General features: G+C 62.4%; 1 protein-coding gene across 1 annotated transcript; it reads right to left on the bottom strand.

The window, feature by feature from the left end:
- On the bottom strand, window positions 1–23219 carry COL20A1 (collagen type XX alpha 1 chain). Its single transcript, XM_043883800.1, has 37 exons — window positions 23183–23219; window positions 22044–22135; window positions 19928–20038; window positions 18525–18668; window positions 18208–18372; window positions 17824–17946; window positions 16715–16873; window positions 16244–16363; window positions 15509–15673; window positions 14656–14820; window positions 14306–14460; window positions 13897–14026; window positions 12985–13130; window positions 12746–12869; window positions 12450–12589; window positions 11871–12000; window positions 11508–11650; window positions 11273–11405; window positions 10811–10953; window positions 10493–10622; window positions 9503–9541; window positions 8712–8850; window positions 7798–7940; window positions 7590–7699; window positions 7015–7173; window positions 6846–6923; window positions 6244–6330; window positions 5583–5636; window positions 3807–3902; window positions 3676–3729; window positions 3517–3570; window positions 3161–3214; window positions 2300–2371; window positions 1895–1930; window positions 1721–1787; window positions 1392–1538; window positions 1–164 (listed from the first exon to the last, which is right to left on the bottom strand). Exons 1-37 carry the CDS (start codon window positions 23203–23205, stop codon window positions 139–141), a joined length of 4056 nt encoding a protein of 1351 aa, XP_043739735.1. The 5' UTR covers window positions 23206–23219; the 3' UTR covers window positions 1–138.
- Between the last annotated feature and the right edge of the window lie 1698 nt (window positions 23220–24917).

The raw sequence follows: 24917 nt of genomic DNA on the forward strand, positions 1-24917 counted from the left end.
TTATCTGAACAGGAGACGCACAGAGGGAAGGTTTCTAGGCCCGGTCTCTGCCGCTTCTCCCTGCACCTCCGGACCCTCTTCTCCAGCTGCTCCGGGGGTCAGATGTCGGGTGTCCAGGATCCAGGGGCACATGCGGGCTCACTCGAGGCAGCAGGGGGACCGTCCTGCAGAAGCAGAGGCTGGACGGGTCTGGTGGATACCTGACACCATCAGGACATGATGCTACGTGCACCAGGCCCCCGGGTCCCTGTGGGACAGTGAGCCCTCTATCTGAACCTACTCCTCCGGGCACTGACCCTTGGGCCCCCAGCCCTGATCTGCCAGCCTGGCTGGGTGTCCCCAGAGTGCTGAGCCCCATGAGGACCTCCTGGTCTCCTGCACCCACCTGCAGACCTGCTGGGCTCCCCCGGGGCCCATGGGCCCCCACAGGCCGGGCTGCCCACACCTCTGCCCGCCCTGTCTGATTGAGGGCTCCAGGCTCTGCCAAGGGGTAGGAGGATGTGCCTGAGTGAGGGGAGCAGGTGGCACCGCCTTCCTTTCTCAGGGGCCCTGCTCTGACCCGGGGAAGGTGGGTCCTGAACCCCCTGGGGCCTGGGGGCATCAGGTCAAGCCCTCAAGTTGAGGCTGAAAGTTTAGGGCTGGCGGTCCCTGACCTCAGACAGGCACTGATCCTTGTTTCATCTCAAAGGCTGAGGTTTAGCATAGTGCGGGGTAAGGGAGGGGGCTGGGGAGGGCGTCATGACAGCACCTGCCAGCCTTGCCTGGACAGCGGGTACAAACTAGGGGGGTGCTTACGGCAAAGGCCGTGTCTGGGGGACTGTGGTGGGTGCTGGGGAGCAGGGACCCCTCTCTTTCCACAAATGCGTGGGCCTGGGCAAGGTGCTGTGGGTGGGTCCCTTCCCCCTCCCCTGTCCTCCCTCACCCACTTAGGTGCAGAACTGTCCCCCAGCCAGCCTCAGCCCCACCCCCACCCATCTCCTTCTTCCCCATCAAGACTCTGAGCTCATCTCCCCTCATCAGCCCGTCCATCCATCTCAGCATCTGAGCCGTGAGCAGCCGCAGCCTTGTCACACGGACGATCTTGACAAGGTCACTGGACCAAGCCTCCCACTGTGTCCCAGCAAGGAGAGAGGGAAGGAGTGAGGGGAGGGGGGAGGGGTGGAGGAGGGGGAGGGGCGGGGAAGAGGTGGGGGAGGGGAGGGGGGAGGGGAAAGGGGACTCTAAGCTCAGGGTTCCTGGGAGGTTGGGGAAAGGAAATTTGGGAGACCCTAAGCATCCAGGCAGCCCCAGGTCTGTGTGGGCTGAGAGGGCCTGTCCCCCAACCTGTGGCCAGTCCACTCAGAGCATGTAGCCCCAGGATTGGGGAAGACCCCTCCCTCAGGGGCCAGTACCTCTGTCCCCAGGGCGGGGGCCACCATGCCCCACTTCTCCGGGGAGCCGGGCCTTGCTGCTCGTGCCAAGGGCCCTGGGGGCCTCCAAGATGGGCATGGGGGGCCGGGTGCTCTCGTGGGTACAGGCATGGAGCTTCAGCACGTGTGCTGGGGTTGGGGGGGAGATGTCAGTGGGGGTGGGGAGACCCTCCCTTGTTCCCTGCCTTGCCTGGAGGCAGCAGCCCAGGAGAACTGCTCGAGGCTGGGGCGCCAATGACCCGGCATCGGGCTCCCTTCCCTCCAGTGTGAAGACAGGGGCACTGGGCACCATAGGAGGCGGGGCCACTCACCCTGGATGGCGGACTCGCAGGCCTGGCCCACAAGCTGGTAGATGGTGGCCAGGGACTGTGGCTCTCCCTGCAAGGGAGGACAGGCCACGTGGCTGACGGCTCAGGCAGCGTGGGGGTCAGTGCCTCCCTGTGTTCCCCCAGGGTCGGCCCGGACTCCAGACTCTGCACACTCACCTTCTCTCCTCGCTCCCCCTTGGGCCCCGGCAGCCCCTGAGTGGGAGGAAAAGGAGAAGTGCCTGGACCCCACAGCTGCCCAGAGACCCAGGAGTCCCCAGAGAGCAGAGGACCCACCTCTGCTGCTGCAAGACGGAGACAGCCGGCCGACTCAGGCTTCCCTGTCCCCAGGTCCCATCCAGCCTTCAGGCTCAGGTCTGCTGCCACCCTGACCCCTGGAGCCCAAGCGGGGAAGCCCCAACCCCGCCTGTCCCCCACCTCTGTCTCGGGCTTGGCAAGGGGGCAGTCCAGGGCTCCCTCTTTGTCAGCCTTCCTTTACAAATGTGCCAGCTGCCGGGCGCCCCTGGGCATCAGCGCACACAACTGGCCCCCCTGGCCATCGGGATGGGTGGGGAGGAGACTTACTGTGGGCCCCACGGCCCCTGGGGGTCCTCGCTCGCCGTGGCTGCCCCTGGCCCCCGCAGTACCTTGGAAGCCCTACGCAGGTGGGAGGTTGTGTTTGGTGGCTGCCCCCCAGGGCTGGCCTCTCCCTCCGAGTGCCCCCACCCTGGACCAAGATCAGACTCCTCAGCTTGTCCCCAGCCTCGCACCAGCTGAGCCCCACACCCACCCAGCAGGCCCTGCTTTCCTCACCCACCCAGGGCGGCCCTGGCCCACCCTGACCACTGGCACTGGTTCTATAGGAATACATCCCAGTTGTCCAGGTGTGACTGCAGGCCGGGCCTCCCAGGGGTGGCCTCTTGCAGGAGGGGCAGCTTGGCCTCCCCGGCATCCAGTGAGGCTGAACCCAGGAGACCCTGGCCGGGTCTAGGCTGCTGGCCCCAGCCTCCAACCCAGAGCAGCTCCCCGGCTCTGAGTTCAGCTAGGACCTCTGGGAACACTGGGCTGGGAGGAAGCTACTTCCAAGTGAGGGGGATGCCCTCTCCCTCTGGTGGGAAAGGAGCCAGACCCACCCGTTTGCCCTGCCCAGGCCCAACCAGGGGCTCAGGAACCTTCCTGCTATGTGCAGCCAGGGTGCAGGCGAGGCTGGGGGCTGCACAAATGCAGCATTTCCTACCAGCCTCCCTGGTGGGGCAGGATTGGGAGGGGCTACCTCTGGGCTCCTGGGCACAGGACATTTACACTCCACCGCAGACTAAGTCTCTGGCCCAGCCCAGGAGAGAGAGGCCTCCTTGGGTCACCATGTTCAGCTCAGCCTCAAGGAAACTTGAGGGATGCCAGTGGGGTGGGCAGGGCTGGGGGGCTCACAGAGGAGGTGGTGCTTACCCTAGGGCCTGGGGGGCCAGGCAGTCCAGCAGTCCCCTCCAGGCCTCTCATTCCCTGAGGGCAAAGGAAGGGTGGGTGGGGGCGGAACAGGGACTCCTGCCAGCCCCTCCCATGATGACCCCCAAGACCCACAGCTGTGGGGGATACATGCCTGTGCCTGGCTGAAGCTGGCCCATCTCAGGGCCTGGCCCCGCCCTGGGCAGTGACCGCACCTGTCCCCAGTCAGTATGGACTGACACTCCCCTCCCCACTGGCCAGGCCATGCAGAAGGCAGGCCTGTGAGGGCCTGGGTGGGGCAGAGAAGGAAGCCCCCGCTGCCTCCATCTCAAGACCCTCCAGCCAGGCTTCTCTCCCACCTTCGGTCCCTGGACGCCAACCTTCCCGGGGGTGCCCTGGAGGCCGGGGTGGCCCTGAAATAGAACAGAGGTGATCGGCCAGGCTGGGGCTGAGGTCCAACCCAGAGGAGGAGGCTCTGTCCCGAGCACACGGCTCTTGCGTCCCCAGTGTAGTCTGACCTGCAAGCCGGGGTGTCCATGGTCCCCCTTCTCTCCTTTGACCCCTGGCGGACCCTGGAGGGGGAAGATGGACTGGGCGGGAAGGCGAGGGGAGGGAGTGGGGGGACAGGGCGGGGGGAGGCAGCACCTACCACAGGTCCCTGGATGGTGCGGCCCTGGGTGCCCGGTGACCCCTGCTGACCCCCAGGGCCCTCGGGTCCCATCTGTCCAGGTGGCCCAGGCTCTCCCTGGAGACACAGGGGTGGGGGGCTGAGGAGGCACGTGGCTCCTCCTGCAGCCCCTCCTTTGATCCTGCCCTGGGTTGGGGGTGCAGACCTGCCTGCACACAGGCATCTTCACCCTCACAGCCCACCCTGAGAGGGTCCTGCTGCAACCATGCCCTAAAGATAGGAGCTGGGCCAGCTCTGACAGTCCAGTCAGAGCTCTGAACCCCAGACACCGGAACATCCTACCAAACCTCTAAGGGACAGAGGACACCAGTACCATTTAAATGGCTTGATTTGCAGTTGTTTTTTTTTTAAAGAATGCTTTCAAATAATTGTGAGTTAAAGCATATCAATGCACCAAATTCTATAAAGAAAACCACAGATATTCCCATTTGTGAATATCAATGTGAAAATCCTAAATAAAACATGAGCACACAGAAGCCTGTAGCCTGTTAAATGAGTGGTGAGGGCTCAGTGACCATGCTGGCTTCTAGCAGGAGCAGGAAGAGTTCAGCATTCGAGAGAAATTAAATCATTCACCAAACTAATAGCTCCAAGAAGGAAAACGATTTGCTTGTGTTCAGAGCAGTTGATGAGGCACTAAATCTTATTTAACACCCATTCTTGATTTTTAAAGTCTCCTAATAAAATAAGGTTAGGATTTGACTATCACATGACAAAATCCATCTGTCTCAGCTCCCAGGCCGGCCCCACACTCAACGGGCAAACCCCAGAAGCATTTCTGTGAGGCCAACATGGACATGTCTGCTATCACCGAGGTTCCTTAACAAACTCTAGAGTATCACACCAGAGAAATAAGCAAGAAAAATTTTTTTCAAAGAGAAAATTGAAAAGGAGACAGCAATATGATTTTTCACAGGTGCTGTAAATAAAAACCAGGAAAGTGAAAGGAAACCATATGAAACTAAAAAACAATTGCAAATAAGATAATTGAGTACGAAATGGGGCCCAAAAACAATACACAGAGAGGACAGGGGGGTTAGGGGAGAGGATGTGGAGCTGGACACCGGGACCCATCCCCACCTAGACAGCGGCTGTTCCTGGGTCTGAAGAGCCATTTGGACTCTGGACTCCGTGCAAAGCTGGTGATGTGATTAGACCGCATTTGAAGTGGCGGGGTGGGGGACTGGATATTCAGTAAATAGAGGAACGAGGGGCGGTGGTCTGGGGAGGAAGGAGGAACCACAGTTCTGGGCTGGAAGGTTTTAGAAGCACTTTGAGGCCCGTGAGGAGGTGGTCCTCGAAGGCTAACGAAGGCTTTTAGATACAAAGCGAGTCAGGAGCCGTGGAGACAGACCCACACAGCCGACCAGACAGAGGGGATCCTAAATCTGCCTGCCACACATATCATAAGCCAGGTCAGGAGACCACGACTCAGTACACTCCTCACAGCTCAGGGCACAGGGTTCCCATAAAACATAGAGCCCCTTGAATGAAGGAGAAAAGATAAGCCAGTCGAACGGGGCCGCAAGACATGCATCCAACAACAATATGCTAGCAACTTCCAAGGGGGTGGAGCTGCTAATGGTAGAAACACAGGGGAGGGCAGAGCACACGCGGCCCTGCCAGGCGCCCAAGACTGCCCGTCACATGGTGCCCAGACTGGGTCCCCCTCCTGCCTAGGATTGGACTGTGGGGGGCTCACTCCTGCACCCACCCCCAGGATGTACCATGACTCACCCTGGGCCCTGGGAAGCCTTGCTCTCCTGGGGCTCCGTTCCTCCCGGGGAGGCCCTGCAGAGGCACAAGCAAGGCTAAGGCCGGGCTGCACATTGGCCCCCCTGGCAGTGCCCTGGACTCCAGTCCCCACCTTCATGGTAGAAGAGGGAGGGACTCCGGGGGCCAGTGCCTCCTGGCCCGCCTCCCCCACAGTCACTGGTCACCACACACATGGGCTCATGGCTTCCAGCCCTGGCCCCTCCCTGGAGAGGTTTGTGGACCACCAGCTGAAATGGGTCGTGCACCCTCCAGGCGGCCAGAGGGTCTGGACCTGCCCCACAATGGGGCCCAGGCCTGGAGCTGTGACTCATGGCCAGGCCATGACCAGCACCATGCTGCAGCCTGATGGGCTGGGCTCCCATCCCCGGGGGGAACATGTGGGCTCCAACACCAGAGAGGAGCTGGCTCAGGAGAAGGCTGCAGTGGGAAGTAAGGGGCTTCCAGGAGGGAACTCAAGGGCCAGGGGTGGATGAGGCAGCCTGGACACTCATGAACTCTGGCCATCAGTGAAGCAGGCCCAGGGACATCTTCGGGGCTTGGGGAGGGGGCCATATCCATCACCACTGGCAGCAAAATGTTGCTGGAGTCCCTGGTTACCCCAGGAAGGAACTGCTGGACTCACCGGAGGTCCTTGGGGGCCCGGGGGCCCAGGGGTCTTCAAGGAACATGCACAGGCAGATGGGAAGGCAGGGCAGGACTCTCGCTCCTTCTGGGAGAAAGGAGACCCCCGCCATTAAATGCACCCCCTCCTTGGCTCTTGTTTGACCCCAGAGCTCAGCATCTGCACTGACACCAGGGTCCAGGGAGGTGAGGGGTAAAGGGTGGAGACCTGGTCCTGGCTGCCACCTTCCTGGCTGCCTGGTACAAGCCTGCTGACAGGATGCCGTCCCTCGCTCCCATGCAAGCCCCCGGCAGGGCCAAGCCCAGTGTGGGCACACAGGGGAGTCAGTGAGGACCCCTACCTGCACCTGAGCCCACAGAAAAGGGCAGTGGCCCTGAGTTCATGGCAGCAGCCACCCCGGAGCTGGGGGCTGCCTGGCCTGCTCTAGCTCTCCTTGCCCCAGGGCTTCCAGGACACCCATCCAGCGGCCCTGAGCTCCAGCTCTGGCCCTGTGGGTCTCACCTCCTCCAGGAAGCCTGCCTGGATTTCTTCCAGAGTGGCAATGACCTAGATGGCTTGTCTACCCCCAGACTCCTGCCCTCAGTGGGCACTTGGCCACCTACCGATGCTGGGAGCTCGCAGCACCTGTCCTCCTCTGCCCAGGAGTCATTGCACACAATCTGTAGCACCTGGAGCTGGAACTTCAGAGAGGAAGAGAGAGGGGTGGGGTTGGTCAGGTGTGGCTGGCACGGGGGTGGGAGGGGCCCACCAGCCCCAGCTGGTCTGGCTCACCGAGGCTGAACTGCTCCGGGGGCCCCGGGCTTTGGCCAACCTCCCCAGCATGACGAAGCCAGCAGCGGGCAGGCTGCCGGCCTCCCCAATGGGCCTCTCAGCCACCTTCCGGCAGTCCACGTAGAGTCTGACCTTGGAGCGGCCCACGGCCACGTGCACCTGGGAGACAGCGGGAGGTTCCCTGGGGCCCCAGCCAGGATGCGCTCCCTCCATGCCCACGGGCCAGGGCCAGAGCAAGGAGGGGCAGGGACCATTCCTGGGGCTGGCGTCTGGATCCTGACCACCCCACATCTCCTGAAACCCCTCACAGGGCCTCAGTTTCTTTCTGTACAATGACACCCCCATGGCCCCTTCCAGGGACTGTGGGACCAGGATCAAGGGCTGGATGCTCTCTGACCCAGATTAAGGTGGGGGCATCCAGGGCAGAGGAAAGTTCCTGCGTTCTGGGGGATGCCATGGTGACAGGGCAGCCTATGTCCTGCAGAGCCCAATGGGGCTCTGTCCCAGAACCTGGGAGCATAGAGGGTCTCAGGCAGGGAGGCATGAGCTGTAGTCCTTTCAGGACTTTCCAGTACCTTGTGGAAACTCCCAAAGAATATCCTCCTCACTTCGGGCAGGTCAAAGGTGACCTCCTGCAAGGTGGCCCTGGGGTCACGGTTGAAGTAGGTCAGCGACTTCCTGCCAGCTGGGGGACAGGGCAAGGATCACATGAGACCCCTACGTGGAAGGCAGGAGGGGACCCCCCAGAGCATCACCTGGCCTACTGCTGCCCCTCCAACTGACCATCCAGCAGAACCCCGAGGATGGGCTGGAAGTCCTCGCTCGCCACCTGCCACAGTGCAAAGGCCTCTCGGGGCGTCTCAGGGAGCAGGCGCAAGAGGAAGACGACCGTGTGCTCTGGGGGCAGGGTGGCCAGGTGGATGTCACTGTAGGGAACAGGAGGGGCACCGCAGGCCCGAGAGGAGGTCGGACCCTGGGGACCGAGAGCAGGGTCCTCGGGGCCGGGCTGGGGAGTGTCAGCAGTAGAACTCCCCTCTCCTCCTGACCTGTCGGGTCTCAAGGGGAGCAGCTCTGAGACCCCTGCGATGGCCCCACGGGGACAGGAGGCCATCCCTTGGCATGTGTTGCTTCTTTTCCCGTGCCCTTCCCCCACATTCTCTCCTCATAGCTCCTACTGTCTGCCACCTCCTGGGAGCCCTCCACTCTTTGCAACCCCAGAGTTGCATTTTGTATTTTTCAAGTTCCTATCAATATTATAAAACACGTGATTTACCTTTGCAATTTAAAACACTTTAACTTAAGAAAAATTATGCTATGCGTGTGGAAGTTCCAACGTGTGTTAAAGACATCTCTGTATATGAAGTGGGGTGATTATTAGACATGGGGGGCCATACAAGCCATGGTCATGGTGAGTCACAAAGCAGTGGCTTCTCACAAACCCCAGATATGTGCAGATTTGCAGGATCAAATTAAAGCACACAGGAAGCTGGAGTTCTCAGGGAGACAAAGGTGGTGGCCCCTGCCTAGAAGTGCCACCTGGGCAAAAGCCCTCCCATCCCACCTCCAGGGGCCTCATTCCACCCACAGGAGAGTTATTAATTTGTGGAACTCGGATTCCCCGGGTCCACGTGCCCCCAGGAGTCTGCCCTATTGACGCCCCCAGGGTGCCCTGCTCTCCGGCCCACCCCAGCTCCCACCTGGCCCGACGGGTCAGCTGAGAGTCCTTGAAGAGCGTGAAGGTCCTGGTGGGGCCAAAGGCTGAGGGCTCCATAGCCACACCACGGATGGAGGCGTATTCCTTCTCCACCAGCCCGAAGGCCACCATCAGGTCAAAGCCTTGGGAGGGGGGCGCCATTAGACAGGAGGGAAGGTGGGGGTGAGTAGGAGGCAGAGTAGAAAACCACGTGTCTGGTGAGAGGAGAGTGTGGGAGCCACAGAGACAGTGCAGGGATGTCGGCCCTCAGGGGTCTGGTCCCCCCTTCCCTCTATCCTGGACTCAAGGACATGCAGGGAGCACCAACCTGGCCCTTCCATGCCCACAGCCGTCACCTCCCCACGAGTCTTAGTGCCCAGACCCTCGCCTGTCCCATTCCCACTCCCACCCCAACTCAGCCGGCCCTGCAGCTGGGTCTGAGCAGCTATGGACATCCTTCAGGAGACCCAGCTACCAAGATATGTCCCCCGCCCTCACTACTCCCGCTGCCCCCAGCTGGCAGATCTCCCTGACCAGGTGGGGCCCACGTGTCAGCCTTCTCTCTGGGAAGGGTCTCAGACCCACAGCAGTAAAGATGTGATGCTGTGGACTCAGGCTCAGCCCCTTGCCCGCCCACCTCCTGGTCAGCACAGGTTCACAAAGGCCACGCAGGACCCATGGCCCCCAGCACTGCCTGACCCCAAACCCAGGCCACCCTCCCCCAACAAGGACCCAGAGGAGGAAGTGTGGGTGGGGGCTGGCGGGGAGCAGCTGCCACAACAGGGTGGGACCTACCTGGGAGGGAGCTGTCCAGGTGGAGGGCCGGGCAGGCTGCTGAGAGGGGATAGGGGCAAGGGTCAGCGGGGAGGGGCCCCTTGTGGCCGGATGTCCTGCCCTGTGGTTCCCACACTTCAGGGATAGGACAGGGACAGTGTCCAACCCCCAGGAAGACAGCACCCGGCCGGGTGCTCCCACAGGGTCTGCGTTGAGAGGTGAGATGCCCTAGGTGCAGGCCAGGAGAAATCTGGGTGTGTGGACATGCCCAGGTCCACACCATCCTGGGGCCGGGCTGAGCCAGCCTGCTCCACTTCCAAGCACTGTGTGGACACTCTGAGTGTTCACGTATGAGTGTGGGCAGGAACTGAGACTCTCGGGGAAGGAAGTGGCTCCCTGCCACCCAGAAGAGGAAAGGTGCTGAGCCTTGGGTAGTGAGGCCTCTGTCCCCAGAGGTATTCAAGTCAAAACTGGGCAACACCATGGAGGGGACACATAGGGAAGCTGGGGTGGTTGGCTGAGGGCCTTCTGCTCTGAGAGCCTGATTGTCGAGAGAAGCAGCAGGAACAGCAAACAGAAACTGAGGCTCCTCCCAGCTGGGTCCTGGTCTGGGGGTGGTGGGACCTCAGGGACCACTGATACCCCAAGGGCAGGGCCAACCCAGAGTGGGCCCTGGGCTATGCTGCAGCCACCCCGTCTATGGCATGTGTCCGGCTTCCCACTCCTACAAGCTGCACATCTGCCCTGCACCTCCTGGACACAGACCCAGAAGAACACCGCCCATCCCCCAGCTCTGGGCCTCTGCAGGCTGGCCACAGCCACAGTGCCCTCCATGCCAGCCTGCATGTGCTCAGCTGGACTTAAGTGGCCTTAATCCTGTACCAGAGGGTCTCTCACTAAGCTCTGCAATGCGGGGTACATCTGGGAGTCACAGGGCCCGCACGTCCTGGCTGCCAGGGTCCTGGGCCCGGCAGGGATCTGCTGGGATCTGGGATCTTGGTGCCCATTCACCCGTTCGGCCAGTGGCAGACACCGCCATGCTCTCCCCTGCTCCATAGACGGCTGAGACCAGGACCCGGTACTTGGTAGCCGCCAGCAGGTCAGGGATCGTCACGTGGCTCCCAGGTCCTGGAACGGAGATCTGGGTGGGGGCGGGGTGAAGGTGGTCACATGAGCATCTCTGCTAGTGTGGGCATCTTGGTCCCCTATCTGTGGGTCCTGCAGTGGAAGAGTGGCCCCCTAGACAGGCAGGATGGGACGTGGCTCCCCAAGCCCAGGATCTGGTGGCCCATGAGGGGCGATGGCGTCCCTGGCTGCAGGGAGACCCACCCACTTCTCAGGTCCGGAGCCTGAGGCCAGCGCATAGGAGAGCCGGTAGTGGAGCACGTGGCCGCTCGGGGGCGTCCAGCTGACCCGCAGGCTGTCAGGCGACTCTGAGGCCAAGGCCAGGTTGGAGGGTGGGCTCCGGCTGACTGCGGAGGAGCAAGGGGCGTGGGGCATGGCAGGTGGCAACACCCCCTCCACTCTGCACCATGCCCACCACCCTCCCACTCCACGGCCCCACCATGCCCACCATGCTGCCCAGTGGCCCTGGCCCAGACAGGGCCACCAGGCCAGCTGTGGGACCACCTTGGGTGTGGTGTCACACCACGTGACCTGGACCCTTGGCCACCCCAGGGATGCTCAGGGAGGCCCTGTGGACCCAGTGGCCCACTCGCAGGGTCAGGACTGGAGGGGCTGCCTGTCAGGCCCATGGACTGGGGGGTTCTGGGGCAGAGCAGGGTCACCTACCAGGGGTATAACGGAGGGACACAGGGTCGCTGCGGGCCCCGTCCCGGTAGTAGGCCAGGATGGTGATCTCATACTCTGAGTGCCTCCCCAGGCCAGGCAGGATGGCCGTGCCCAGGTTCCCCGGGACAGAAATCTATGGAGAAGAGGGACTGGTGTCCACCGGGGGGAGGTGTCCTTCCCTGGGGGCCGGGTTCATGGGAGAACCTGGGGCGGGGAGGGTCCGCTGCCCCCACACCTCACGGGCCTTCCCCTCTCCCAGGGGCGTCCACGTGATCTGGTAGACGAGCACGCCGGACACCGCCGCGGCTGCCCACTGGAGCCGGACTTCGTCCCCAGGCAGTTCTGTCACCGACAGCTGGCTCGGGCTGGGGACTTTCCCTGGAAGAGGGAGACCGAGGCTGGGGTGGCAGGGGCCCCCAGTCCCCACTCACTGTGCCTGCAGTCCCCTTTCCCAGAGCGGGCTGCAGGCTGGGCACTGGTCCCGGGCTCCACCATCACACCCGTCTAGGTACCCGTCCTCACCTGACTCGTGTTGGTCTGAATCACCCAGGGGAGCAGAGGGAGGTGGTCTGGGGACCCCACCCCCACTGCCACTCACGTGTGGTCAGGCGGCCGGTCAGGGTGGAGGAGCTGCCCCCAGGGTAGAGGCAGGTGACGCGGACCGTGTATGTGGTGGAGGAGGAGAGGGGGCCCAGGGTGGCCGAGGTGGCGTTCCCAGGAACCTCCGTCTGTGGTGGGGGGGGACACAGGCAACTAGAGGGGGGCAGCTCCTGCCAGAAGGAGACCCAGGCCTGCCCCACGACCACTCCCAGACTGGAGAGAGGGCACCGGGAGCGGAACCCGTGGCCCTGGGTGGGGTCTTGCCCACTCCCCCAACACGCCGGTGTTTTTGCCTCTCAGGGCCTGCTCCTCCAGCACGTCCCGTCTGGCCTGTCACGTGTGAGGATTCTTACAATTCTTTGCTTCACTTCTGCCTCATCCCCCCTGACTTGTACTGGGGCCCACAAGGGTTGGGGTGGGGTCAGCTGCCTTCCACTCCCCCTACATTGCTGAGGCTGAGCCTGGGGGAATGCGGCCACACCCACTGACCCTGAATTCAGGGGGCCCAGTCGGGGAGGCTGAGGGTGCTGGTCCTCGTGAACAAATCACCCCCCTGGACGTGCAGGCCTGCCCTCACCTGTCCCGAGTGGCCTCCCTTGCTGGAGATGTAGCTGACCCTGAACAGGCGCACAGGTCTTGCGGTGCCCTCCCAGGACACGCGGGCTGAATCATGGCTCACGTCTGAGAAGCTCAGGTGTCTGGGGGTGGCCAGGGCAGCTGCAGGGCACACCAAGGCCTTAGGACTGCCCCATGGGTACCAGGGAAGGGCAGGCGACAGCCGGGGTTGGGGGACCACTGGATAGGGTTGGGATCCCCCACCCATGGAAAGTTGGGGGAAACCAGAGTAGGCAGCAACCTGCAGGATGCACTCACGGGTCCTGGCACGGATGCCCTGGGCCTCGCTGGTCTCTGCCCCTCGAAGGCTCTGCACCCACACCTCATAGTCCCTGCCTGGGGCCAGGCCATCCAGCAGCACCTCTGGCCACCCCACCCGCACCTGCAGGGGCACACACGCTGGCCCACCTGTGCTCCCCGCACCCTGCCTGCCCCCTCCCCCCCCATACCCCTCCCCCCGTGCCCGCCCCCTCCCCCTCCAGCCCGTGCCCCCGCACCTCTCTCCTCTCCTCCTCGCCCTTGGGGGAGGCAGGTGACCACCGCACCAGGTACTGGGTGGCCTCTGCTGAGGGCTGCCAAGTGAGGCGGACAGTTTTGGGTGTCACTGCAGCCAGGATCAGCGCCTGGGGTGGGGGCAGGGGTGCTGGGGGAGACGGGGGCAGAAAGTTTAAAAATGCGGCAGCAGGCAGAAATCAGACCCATAAACCAGCGGGAGTCGGGGGAGGACAGACAGCTGTCAGTCACTTGGTAGGCACGGGCTAGGTGTGTCCTGATGGAGACACAGAGACCAGAGACGGGAAGACCAGCAGGGGTGGGGGAGGACTGACTGTAAGTCCCGGAATTGATTTCACCCTGGACCACCCCGCACGTTTCTGTTAAGGCCACCTGCCCTGAGGGTGGGAGGGCCGTGACCTGGGGTTAAGAGGCCACAGCCTGTGTGGTCCCATTTAGATGGAGGGTCCAGGATCCACAAACTCCAGAGACAGAGAGCAGATCAGGGGTTGGTGGGGACTGTTGGGGAGGGGAGGATTGGGGTGACCACTAAGATGTGGGGTTCCCTTCAGGGTGACGGGTGCACAATGCTGGGACTATATGGAAAACCAGAACAGGTGACTGTGGGTGTATCTCAATAAAGCTGCAGGTGGCGGGGGGGGGATGGTCTCACACAGTCCTGGAGGAACCACAGGCCGGGCAGGGTGGGAGCTCCACAGTGTGGCAGCAACAGTAATGGGTCCCTGCTGTGTTAGGGTCATGATACAAATGATGTCACTTGTGCTCAGAAGAGGACACTAGGGTCACAGCGGCCCAAGGACTCGGCCTTTGTTGGGTGTGGTACCCTGCCTGGGTTCAGACCACCCTTGAGGGTGCAGGTGGGGGAAGCCCCTACAACCCTGAGTCCACACACACACCTGTGGTCGCCAGGCCCTGCAGGCCCTCGCCGACGCCAGCCTTGTAGATGGGGAACACAGAGACCAGGTACTCAGTGCTGGAGGTCAGGTTGTGCAGCTGTGCTGACGAGGTGCGCCCTTCCACCACCACCTGGAATAGGAGCCGCGAGGAGCAGGTCGGTGGGGTGCAGGGGAGCAGGCAGGGGTGCTGGGTCAGCCTTCACTGCCGGCACAGCTGTGTCCCCAGGGCAGGTCTGGGCCATCAGCCCGTCACACAGGCGTGAGCACAACCCTGCCATCCACAGGCGCATGGGGCCATGGTCCCATAAACCCCCTGCACCTGCTCCTCCTTCACCTTGATTTTGTCACCCATGGGTGTTACTCCAGCCCTGCCTGTGGTGGGGGCGGCAGGGGAGAGGGCGGTGCTCACCTCCCTGGGGGTGCCGCCCTTGGAAGGCCTCCACACAATCAGGTACTTGAGGGGCGGCTGTGGGGCTGGGCTCCAGGACAAGAGGACGCTGGAGGAGGTCACCTGGGTCAGGACCAGCCTGGTGGGAGCGGGAGGGGGGTCCAGGGACGGTGTAGCTGTGGGAGGAAGAGGAGTCCAGGCCCAGGGGGCGGCTGGTGTCAGTGGCTCTGCCTGCGCCCCCTGGCGGCCACTTCCAGGAAGGACAGGGGCTCCCCAGTTGTCCTGGGAGCTCTGAGAGCCCGGTGGGAGGGGACCTGGTGGGGCTGCACCTGGTGTGGCGACCCTGCCCCTGTGCCAGCCCCTTCGCTCACCTGGGCCCCCACGCGGGCTCCTGCCCTGGACCTTCTGGCAGATGAGCCGGCTGAGCAGGCCGGAGAGCGTGCTGAGCTGGGGGAAGTCCTGCACGTTGTGGACAGTGATGTCCAGCGGCTGGGAGGCCAGGAGCCTCAGCTCGGTTTCATCGGCATTCTTCACGCCTGCCGGGGGAAAGGGTTGGCTCACCTAGCACCCTTGTTTGTTGTATAGTCAGGACCACTGGGCCCCTGCTGGTCACCCAGTGGGCAGAGGGCCCTTCCCAAGGACCCCAGACCCCATAGACCCCAGAACAGGGTCACCTGGCCAGGTGCCCATGAGAGATGGGTTGGTGTGAAGGTGCCTGTGGCATGCCTTCCCAGGTCTCTGTGGAGCTTGCAGCCAGGACAGAGGTCAGTGTGCTTTCCTCGGGGTCCTGCTCACCCAGGGGCTGGGGTCAGGCACAGAGCAGGGTCTCTGCTTCCAGGAACCCTGCCCCCAGGTCTGGAGGTCTCTTCCAAGGGATGGAGTTAATGACTGGCTGGCTATGGGAGCAGAGCGAGGTCCCCAGGACATATGATGTGGGGAGCAGGGAGGGGCCACAGACACGTCCATAGGTGACACTGCCAACTGACCACTTCACCAGGGAGTGGCCAGGCTGCCCACGCCAACTCGTGTGGCCACCTCCGATTGTCCGGGTGGGACTCAGGTCTTCAGAGCAGGGACTCTTCCTCCCATTCACAGATGGGGCGGGGGGCGGGAGAGGGGCTGAGGCTCAGAGGCCACAAGACCTGCAGCCTGGGGAGCCGGGAGCCACCCTTATGCGTGCTGTGAGAATGCCCATCGAGAGCCTTGGGGGGAGGAGCTGCTCACCCACAGCAAAGATGTCAACACCCAGACCCTTGAGCACATGGCCAGCAGCGTGGGCATCGTCCTGGGACTTGCCGTCCGTCACCAGAATCACCAGCTTGGCTGCCTCTGGACGGAGACCTGCTCTGGGCTTCAGGTTCTGCTCCAGCACGTGGGTCAGGGCCAGGCCTTGGGCACAGTGAGCGCAGAGTGCTGGTGCCCCCATGCACTCTCCCTGCCCACCCGCGATGGCTGCACCAGCCACTGGCCACCGGCTCTGCCCGCCAGGGCAGTCCTGGCCCCTTCAAGCTGTGGGTGCCCAGAGGGCAGGGACGCCCCCCTCCTTCCCTCACAGGCACCTGAGACCCAGGGGCCAGCACCCCACACCCTGCTGCTGCAGGATGCACAGGGTGAATGGGGATCAGGGAGGGAATTGTGCTACGGGGGCATGGTCTGCCTGGGGGAGACCCCCTGAGGAGGACTGCTGACAGGAGGGCTCTCCTGAGCCATTGGTGGTCCCTCCCAGGAGCCTCTACTGACCAGAGGAGCCATGTGGTTTCAGCAGGACTGCCTGACTTGCCATGTTCACCATGGATGAACGAGGCAGACTGGCCCTCTGCAGAGGCATGAATACACAGGACTCGGGCGTGGTTCATGCACGCCTCTCCTTATCTGAGGGTTCAAGGGAGACTGACCATGGGACAAGACCTAAATGGACCTTGAGGGTGGGGCTGAGGCTGGGACTGGGGCCGGGCAGACCTGTGAACGTGTTTCCTCCTCTGTAGCGGAGGTTGTGCACAGCACTCAACACCTCCTCCTTGGTGCTAAAGGCATTCAGGTCCCACTCGGTCTGGGGAGCTCCACTGTACTGAGTCAGGCCTGGAAGGGGAGGGTTCCCACTCTACTGAGTTATACTGGGAGGGGAGGGGTCTCCACTATACTGAATCAGGCTGGGAGTTGGGGGGGCTGGGCACACAGCAGGTGGGCAGGACACACACAGCCTTGCCAGGGTCACCAGGAAGGCATGTTTGCAAAGCCCCACTTTCCACACAAGTTCCCCCTGGGAGCTAGCTGTCTTCCCAGTGCAGGTGGGGACCTCAGTTTTGCCTGGTTGGGTGAGAACTTAGCCTTGATTCCTCCCTCACTTCGCACTTCCTTCTCCAAACTGGGGGTAAGGAGTAGAATTGTGAGAACCACCCCAGCGGGGCACAGGGCAGGGCTGGGACCCACCTACTTGGACTTTGCCTGGCCCGATTTCAAAGGGCTCGATGACGCTGGCCAGGAAGTCTTTGACCTGCTGGAAGTGACTGTGGCCTATACTCCAGGACCCATCCACCAGGAAGATCATGTCTGCAGGTGTGGGGGGAGTGCAGCGGAACTGGGGTCTGCCTGCGGTGGGAGGGGAGGGAGGTGGGGTGTTGGGCAAGGTCATCACTGCTACAGGACCCTGAACTGCCTGTGGCTGGGCTCCAGTGCCCAGGATCTCCTTCCCTGGGGTTGGTAGAGGGGGAGGAGCTGCAGGGCTCTGACTTCAAATGAGGTGGGCAGCAAAGTGTTGGGGGACAAGTACCAGGGTCTCACCAGACTTAGAAAACCGCACGTGAAGCTCAGCCCACTGTCCCAGCCTCTCTGAGTGCCCCCAAAGGGGGTTCATAGGACATCTAGTTGCTCTGGAACCTCCACCCTCTATTGACCTGCCCAGTGCTGGTCACTGTGTGATCTTCCAAGGAGGGGTTGCACCTTCCTTGCCCACCAGCTCCCAGGATCAGCTGGCAGAGGCTGTCCAAAGGGGAGTCGACTGGGGTGAGTCAGCACCATGGACAGCGCCAGGTAGCCATCCATTCTGCCAGCTCTAGGCTGAGGCCTCACGGTGTGTGTGAGGGTTGTGTGTGAGGGTTGTCCTAAGGACCAGGAGCTCTTTAGAGACAAAGCCACGCCCCTTGACCTGGGGCTCCCAGAGCTGTGCACTGTGTCCCCAGGCCAAGACCCAGAGTCAGGGCCAGACCCCTTCTTGGAGGCTCCTGGTGGGGTTGGTGTGGTGAGAACCTCACCGAATGCGGGAGGCACCCTCTGGCCTCAAGGCCCTGCACTGTGGGGCAGATCACCCTGTAAGACCCCAAGTCCACTGGGAGACAGTGGGAGGCCTGGACCCCAGGACCCCACATGAAGTCTAAGGAAGGAGGTGTCTTCTTCAACTCCAAGTCTGATGCGGGAGACAAAATCAGAAACATCCCAGGTCTGGTGGGGGAGGCACATCTCTGCCTGCAGGGCCTCATGGGAAACGCTGTGCTGTGGTCCTGCCCTCAAGCCCGCAGATGCTGGCACCCCAGCCATCTCACCTGGCTCCCCTCTCCCTCCAGCCGAGGTCCTGGCGTGGTTCTGCCCCTCCAGATCTGGAGTGGGCTGAGCAGGGCCCTCCCCTGTGGGGCCCCTGGGTGGGTGCTGCTCCTCGCCAGGTACTCCTGGGGGGGGGGGTCACAGCTGTGTTACCCCTCACCAGCCATATTCAGGTTGGGGGGCACCTGAGGAAGGTCAAGGTAGTGGGACCAGGCACTGGGGCCCAAGGACATTCCCAGCAGATGACCTGCCCCAGTCAGTTAGTGAAGTCAGGAGTGGGCAGCCAAGCTTAAGTACAGGAGTGTGAGGGCAGACAGAGGGAGGACCTCCTGGCCATGTGGAAACTGTGAGGCACTGAAGACTGCCCCCTGTTCCCAGGCACTTACCGTCACCCGACTTGGACCCACCAAGTGTGGGCGGGTCTTGACTTGGGGCCAGGACCCTTGGGGGCTCAAGGTCTGGGCTCCCCACATGGGAGGGGGTGGGCTCCAGGGTTGCCCCCAGTGGCCTCTGGCCACTCCTGCTCACGGAGTTACTCTTCAGATCCTCGACTACAGAGAGATGCGACGGGATATCAGGACTCCACCGCCCGGCGGGGGGATAGAGGCCTGAGGGCTGCCCACACAACCCTTCCCACAAAGGCCCATCCAGACTCCACGGGCTCCCAGCCTCTTCTGCACACATGCACCCCCAGGGCACTTACTCACAAACTCCCTGCGAGCCAGCAGGACGTTCCCTGAGCCAGTGAGCTCGAAGATCTGCAAGGTGTACCCCTTGGAGGGGCTCAGGCCCCCCACAGTGGCCTTGGGGGTCTTGGTGGTCAGCATCACCTCCTGCTCTGGGTCCCCTGGGGCAGGGGTGGGGAGAAGGAGCAAGGCGGCCGAGGTGGGTGGTGTCTGCATGAGTGTGTGCACTTATGCCAGCAGGTGTGCATGTGTGTGCATGTGTGTTGGGAGTGGTGAAATCCACCTGGCACCCCCTCTTCCCCTCCCCTAGTTCCTCCCTTTGGGCCAGGGAAGGGAGTAGGGGGAGAGGTCTGTGTGTCTCTCTCTAGGACCTGATGGGAGTGGCCTGTGCTCCTCCCCAGAGGGACTCATCTCAGGGTCCACCGGAGGATCCATAAGTTCTCCAGGTGCCATCAGAGCAGTGCTGGGGACACCATGGAGGTGTCTGTGTAGACAGGGCTGCACGTGGGGAGGGGCCTGCCGCCTGTGCACAGGGGCTGGACAGCACATGGCAATGAGCCTGTAAGCACGTCCCAGTGTAACTGTGAGTCTATGCTAAAAACAAAGAAACAATTCCAAGGGTATGCTGCCGTGCTCTCAGGGGAGGCGGCCGTGGAGGCAATAGGAGCGACTGATCAGAGGTCAGGAAGCACCTGGCAATTCTTGGACCTTAGGTGCTAGAAAGGGGACTAAGAGAGGAAGGACCCACAAGCCTGCCCATTGTCCAACATCCTGCAAGGTGGACAGCCCCCAGCCTGGGCCCAGCCCTGCATGGGGAGGTGGGACAGGCCAGGAGGGTGAGGGCCCAGGTGCTTCACGTGACTCAAGCTGAATAATTTTCACAAGCCTCCACCCATTTTGTAGATGGGAAATTGAGTCACGCAGTTGCTTGGAATCAGGATTTAAGCCCAGGTCTGTTGGGTTCCTGCTGCCTGCCAGGGAGGGATGGACAGGCAGGCCCTCTGAGGAGTGCATCCTTGGTACATCCCCGCTTATTCTTTGGGGTTGAGATCCTGAAAAGCTCTACCCAGGAGCAAGGGTTTCTGAGGACAGGTCAGCTCTTGAAACAGCTGAAGCCCAACATCAAACAATCTCAACTCTTAAAATGGAGCGAGTCTGCCACTCGGGCTCGGTACTGTCAGGGTCCTGAGAGCTCTAAGCTGGGGGAGGGTCCTTGTTTCTGCAAAGTCATTGACCGCCTTCTGCACGTGCCAGGTGTGGGGACACGCAGTGGACATTAAGGGCCCTGTTCTCCCACCACAACCTCCCTGTGCTAGCGGGGAGACAGCGAGGAGGGAGGGCAGAGCCGAGGGGAGCCAGCACAGTGACCGCCGTGCTGTGTTCGCCGTCGGTCCGCACAGAGGCGAGGGCGGGCCCCTACCTGCCCTGGGCTTCACCTGCACCAGGTAGCCGAGGCTGCTCCCCTCTGACTCTCTCCACTTCATCTGCAGCCGGTCCTCAGGCAGCACCGCCAGCCTCAGGCGGCCACTCGCTGGGGAAGCAGGACAGGTGGTCAGGACTGATCCTCCTCGGTGACCTCCCCAACCAGCTGTGGGGCCCCATCCTGAGGTTCTGAGGAGGCTGTGGCCCCACCAGGGCTCAGAGGGGACTCCAGTTCCACTTCGGGGATCTTTGAGAAGAGGAGCCCACCTCCCTCCCGCCAGAGCTGGAGGAGGACTGGTCCCCCTTGCAGTCCAAGGCTGCCAGGCAGATCTGGGTGGGGGAGACTTCTGTCCAGAGAGGCTCCCCTGGCTCTATTAGGGGTGCCTCACACCGTGGATTTAGGCTCAAGACAGCATCCCAGAGTGGCCCTAACTGCCCACCCACCCAGTGGAGACACAGGCTCTGAGCCAGCAGCGGCCACCCCTCCCGATTCCCCGCCTGAGTCCTCGAAGTGCAGTGGAGACATAGCTGCAGACCCCCTGCTGCCACGGTCGCACAGCCCAGGAGGTGGGGGTGCCTGGGGGCGGGGGCTCCCTGGGGCGGGCGCTCCCTGGGGCGGGTGCCCTGGCCGTCCTGGGAGGAGGAAGGGGCCATGGAGGCCTGAGCCCTCCGGCATAGCCTGACTTCCAAGCTTCCGGCAGCTCCTTGGTGTGGGTGACTATTTTTGGAAAGTGGGGACAGAGATGGGCTTCTTCTGGCTGCCCCCCTCACAGCGGGGGCATAGGGGAAGGGCAGGGCTAGGGGGAGCCCGTGGCAGACACAATGGCCGCTTCAGAGCGGGGAGCAGCTGAGCCGGGCCTCCGGATGGGCCCCCTGCTCCCTGGAGCATGAGCTGAAAGGCAGGAATGTCTCAGCAGTGAGGGCCTTGAAAAGACGCTTGTGAGTGGGGGGCCCGGCTCATGAAGAGCCTCTGTCTCCCTGCACCCCTGACGTGTTGTAGGGGGGGCATCCCGAGCTGCCTTCTGGGTGTGTAGGTCGGGGCCTTGGCAGACGCTGGGGAGACAGTACCCAGCCAGGGGCAGCCCCCACAGGGCCATTCTCGGAGAAGGGCAGCCTGGATGTATGGGTCCCACCCCCATCTTCCAGCCACCCCCGCCTCGCCGCAGTCCACCCAGAGCCTGCAGGGGTGGACTGCACGAGGCCCCTGCTGTCTGCGTATGAGTGTCTGGGGTTCCTTACTGACTTGGTCCCCTTAGGGAGATCTTGTCAGAGCCCCAGGGATGGAGGGCCCAACCATCTGTGAGCAGAATCATAGCCAGGAGGATGTGCCGCTGGTAAGAAGGTGGTTAGAGAAGCCAGGACTCCAGGCTGGGTGGCTGTGTGACAGGCTCCTGCTGTGCCCCTGTGAGGAGTAGCTCAGCGGTCTCCTACCCTCTCGGCACCCTGGGGAGCTGGACACATGCAAGGGATGTGGCTGCGGGCATGTGGAGGAGGCTCGCTGCATGACTCAGACACCACCTCCCAGGGTTGGTCTCCGCAGCCTTCCCCGACAGGTTTGAGCATCACCCTGAAAGGGACACGCCCCATAGGGAGCTGAGCATCCCCTCGCTGGATGGGGGACAGCCGACCAAGGTGCTGCCCGTGGCCATAAATGAGCTGAAAGGACCAGGGACCTACTGGAGGCAGCATCTTGGGTTCTCCTTGGGGGTGGGGGGGAATATCACTTTTCACCCTAGATTCTGTTATTTGAAAATTTCACAATGAAAAACATGTCCAGAGAATGATGGAAAAAAAAAAAATCACCAATGCAAGAGTGAATCAAATGCGCAGTGTGTTAATAACTGTTGAAAAAACAAATGGATAATACCAAAAAAAGCCCAACTAAAAGGAAAAACCGCAATGCCAAAGGTCAAGCCACAGCTGAGGGTGATGCTGGGGGCAGAGTTGTCCCATCTTCCTGTCTCTGTCCCCTGAGCACCTGGGCCCCTGGGAGCAGCAGCTGCTCAGGGCCAGAGGGAGACTGGTCCCGCAGGGGGGCCTGTACCCTGAGCAGGTATGGCCTGGGGGGGTCAGGTGGGAGCCACAGTCCCAGGAACCCTCACCCGTGTCCTCACCTTGTCCCTGGCTGAGCCCCAGGGTGACACTCAGATACAGACAGATGCCGACTCCAAGGTGAGGACGTACATGGACGCTCATGGTGCGCAGCCTGCGGGAGGAGAAGAGGCCACTTAGCCACCTGTCTGACCGTCCGTTCATCCATCCATCCCTTCCTGATCTCTAAGCCAGAGTTTGTTCATCTTTGCCCTTGTGGGCCAGGGGCTGAGCCCCACCCAGACACCTCCGGACACCCGCCCTTCTGTCTACAGGGGCCAGGGTCCAACAGGCCTGGGGGGCTTCCTGGGTCCACAGGTCAGCTGCCCTTCACCTGCCCACCATCAGCTTCTGCATCCCATCCTTGTGATGTTCTCGACAGCCCCACATGGGGCCTGGTTTCTGCTCTGCCCACTTACTTGTCATTAGACCAGTGTGGGGTGGCCAGCATCAGGGCCGAGAGGTCTGGGGAGGAAGTGGGGGCAGGTAGGCGGTCCTGCCTGCCGCCCTGAGCAGCGTCAGGCTGAGACCGCAGTTGGAGCAGGACCGTAGCTGTACTGCCTGCTTGCCAGTTGAGGAGGAGGTGCCCTGGCCGAGAACCTGCCCCCCAGGACACCAGCCTCTCGACCCCAGAGCCGGCCTCTCAGTGAGGCAGGGGGAAGCCCTGAAGGGGGATTGGGTACTGGGGGGCTCCCTCCAGGCCTCCACTGACAGAAAAGAGGTGGACGCAGGGCAGGATCTCAGGCTCCTGGGACCCCCAGCCCAGCCACACCCCTGGCGGTGGGGTTCACAGTGTCCTTGGGCTGTGGAGGGGCTAGAGCACAAGCCACAGTTTACCTGGTGACCTTTCTGGACCCTCCTCCACACTCTGAAACCAGGCTCCCCGCCCCAGAACTCCCGTGGGACCCTTCCAGGGGCAGAGAGGTCAAGGCTGTGATGAGCATCCCTCGATGGTGTCTGCCCTCCTCCACCTGTGACCCTAGGGGGCCAGGCCCCACACCCACCCAACCCCATGCATCCAGTCCTGCTGCCCCCCCAGGAACTCAGCTCCCCCCACCCTGAAACCTCTCTAGAAGGTCAAGCTCATTTTCAAATCACACAACTGGAGCAGCCCCTAATGGGAGCAGCCCCTGCCCACCCAGCCTCCAGGCGAGTCACCAACCTGCTTCTGTCCCCAGGCAGCATCCCCTGGTCCTGTGTGCTCCCGTCCCACTGCAGTCACAGGAAGGCTGTGACTTATGAGGCCCCTTTCTTCGACGTCACTGCTCTGGCCTATCCCCACCCACCCGGAGCCTCCGCCCCTTCCCCACCCCCCAACCAGCTCTTCCATCTGCTGCCCAGAACATCTCTCTAAGAGCCGGGGGACACAGGCCGCAGCATGAAGGACCCATCGCCCTGCAGGGTGGGGCCGAAAGCACCAAGGGACAAACACCTGTACCCTTTGCTTCACAGGGTCTGTCCCAGAGAAGCCCACAGGGGAGGCCCCTCAGGGACCAAGATCACATGTGGCCCTGGGGGGCCAAGCTATGAGTAATGGGCAGGGGGTTTCTGGCGGCCTGGGTGAGTAGCAGCCTGGAGCAACTTGACCCCAGGGTCACACCAGCAGCCACAGCCTCCTCTCTCATCCAGCATCGCCTCCCAGGACTTGTGACCCCAAACCCGAGCCACTTGTGGGACTCTCCAGTGCCCAGGCCACCCCCACTCTGCCCTGCCCAGCCTCCTCGGCACCTGCCCCTTCTCCACAACCCTCCCCAGTCTGTGAGGGCCAGCCAAGCACAGACCCTCCCAAGACCTCTCAGCCCACCCAACAGCCTCAGGGCCTGACCCAACCAAGGCTTGTGGTGGGGGCGGGGAAAGGCACCCAGTCTAGGCCCCAAGCACTCCCCTGCTGGACCCCAGGACACACCCCCCAGAACCGCCCGACTCCAGTCTGGACCAGCTCCCTCTCCCAAGTGCTCCGAGGCTGCCAGGGCCCCTCTGGGTTCAGCTTCTGGAGGCAGAGGTGCTCTGGGGGAGGCAGGCACAACACAGGGCCCTCGGGCTGCTGGCCGGCAGAGGCCACCATCCAGAGTCAGGGCTGTGATACTCACTGGAGACTGGGAGGGGCTGGTGGGCAAATATCGGGGGCTGGATGCTGCTGGAGAGTGAGGCCCTTCCAACTCCTGTGGAGGCTCCTGTCCTCCTCCCTGGACCCACAGCCACAGGGAAGGTGCTGCTAGGTCTAGCCAGCGCTCCAGTCTTGCTCCAGGTAGCTTGAGACCCCTCTGGCCTCCGCCCTGCCCCGTGGTTGGTGCTCCTGCAGCCAAGGAGGGGTCTGAGGACCTGAGGCGAAGGCAGTCCTGAGACCTGCTGTGGCCTGAGAGCCACCTATGGCTTCGGACTCATGGCTGGACACCACCATGGACAGCCACGACTGCAGAGTGGCTGGATGGGGTGGCAGGACAGCCACCACTGCAGAGCTGGTGGATGCCCTGCACTGGGCACTGGGGGTGCAGGTGGGCCCTGCAGACCCAAGTGGAGGCCAGCAGAGGGCGCCTGGCCCAGCGGCCTCAGATAGCACTGACACACATGACCTTGCACATCCATGGCTCACAGATGCTCGGGACACGTGTGTACACGACCACACAGCACACCAAGGTGCTCTAGAGCCAGTCGGGTCCTCAGCACTCCCGGCCGGACCCCATCCAGCCCCCGACCTGTTCATACACCCAGGAGTCCCTGCATCCAGCAGGTGCTCCATGCACCCGAGCCTCACAGCCCACCTGGCGGGGTCAAAGCTCAGCCAGGGTTTGAGTCACCCTCAGAAAGGGAAGATTGAAGAAGGAAATGGCAACCCACTCCAGTGTTATTGCCTGTAGAACCTCAGGGGCGGCGGAGCCTGGTGGGCTGCCATCTAT

This window comes from Cervus elaphus, chromosome 23 (genome assembly GCF_910594005.1).
Source record: "Cervus elaphus chromosome 23, mCerEla1.1, whole genome shotgun sequence".
NCBI lineage: Eukaryota > Metazoa > Chordata > Mammalia > Artiodactyla > Cervidae > Cervus > Cervus elaphus.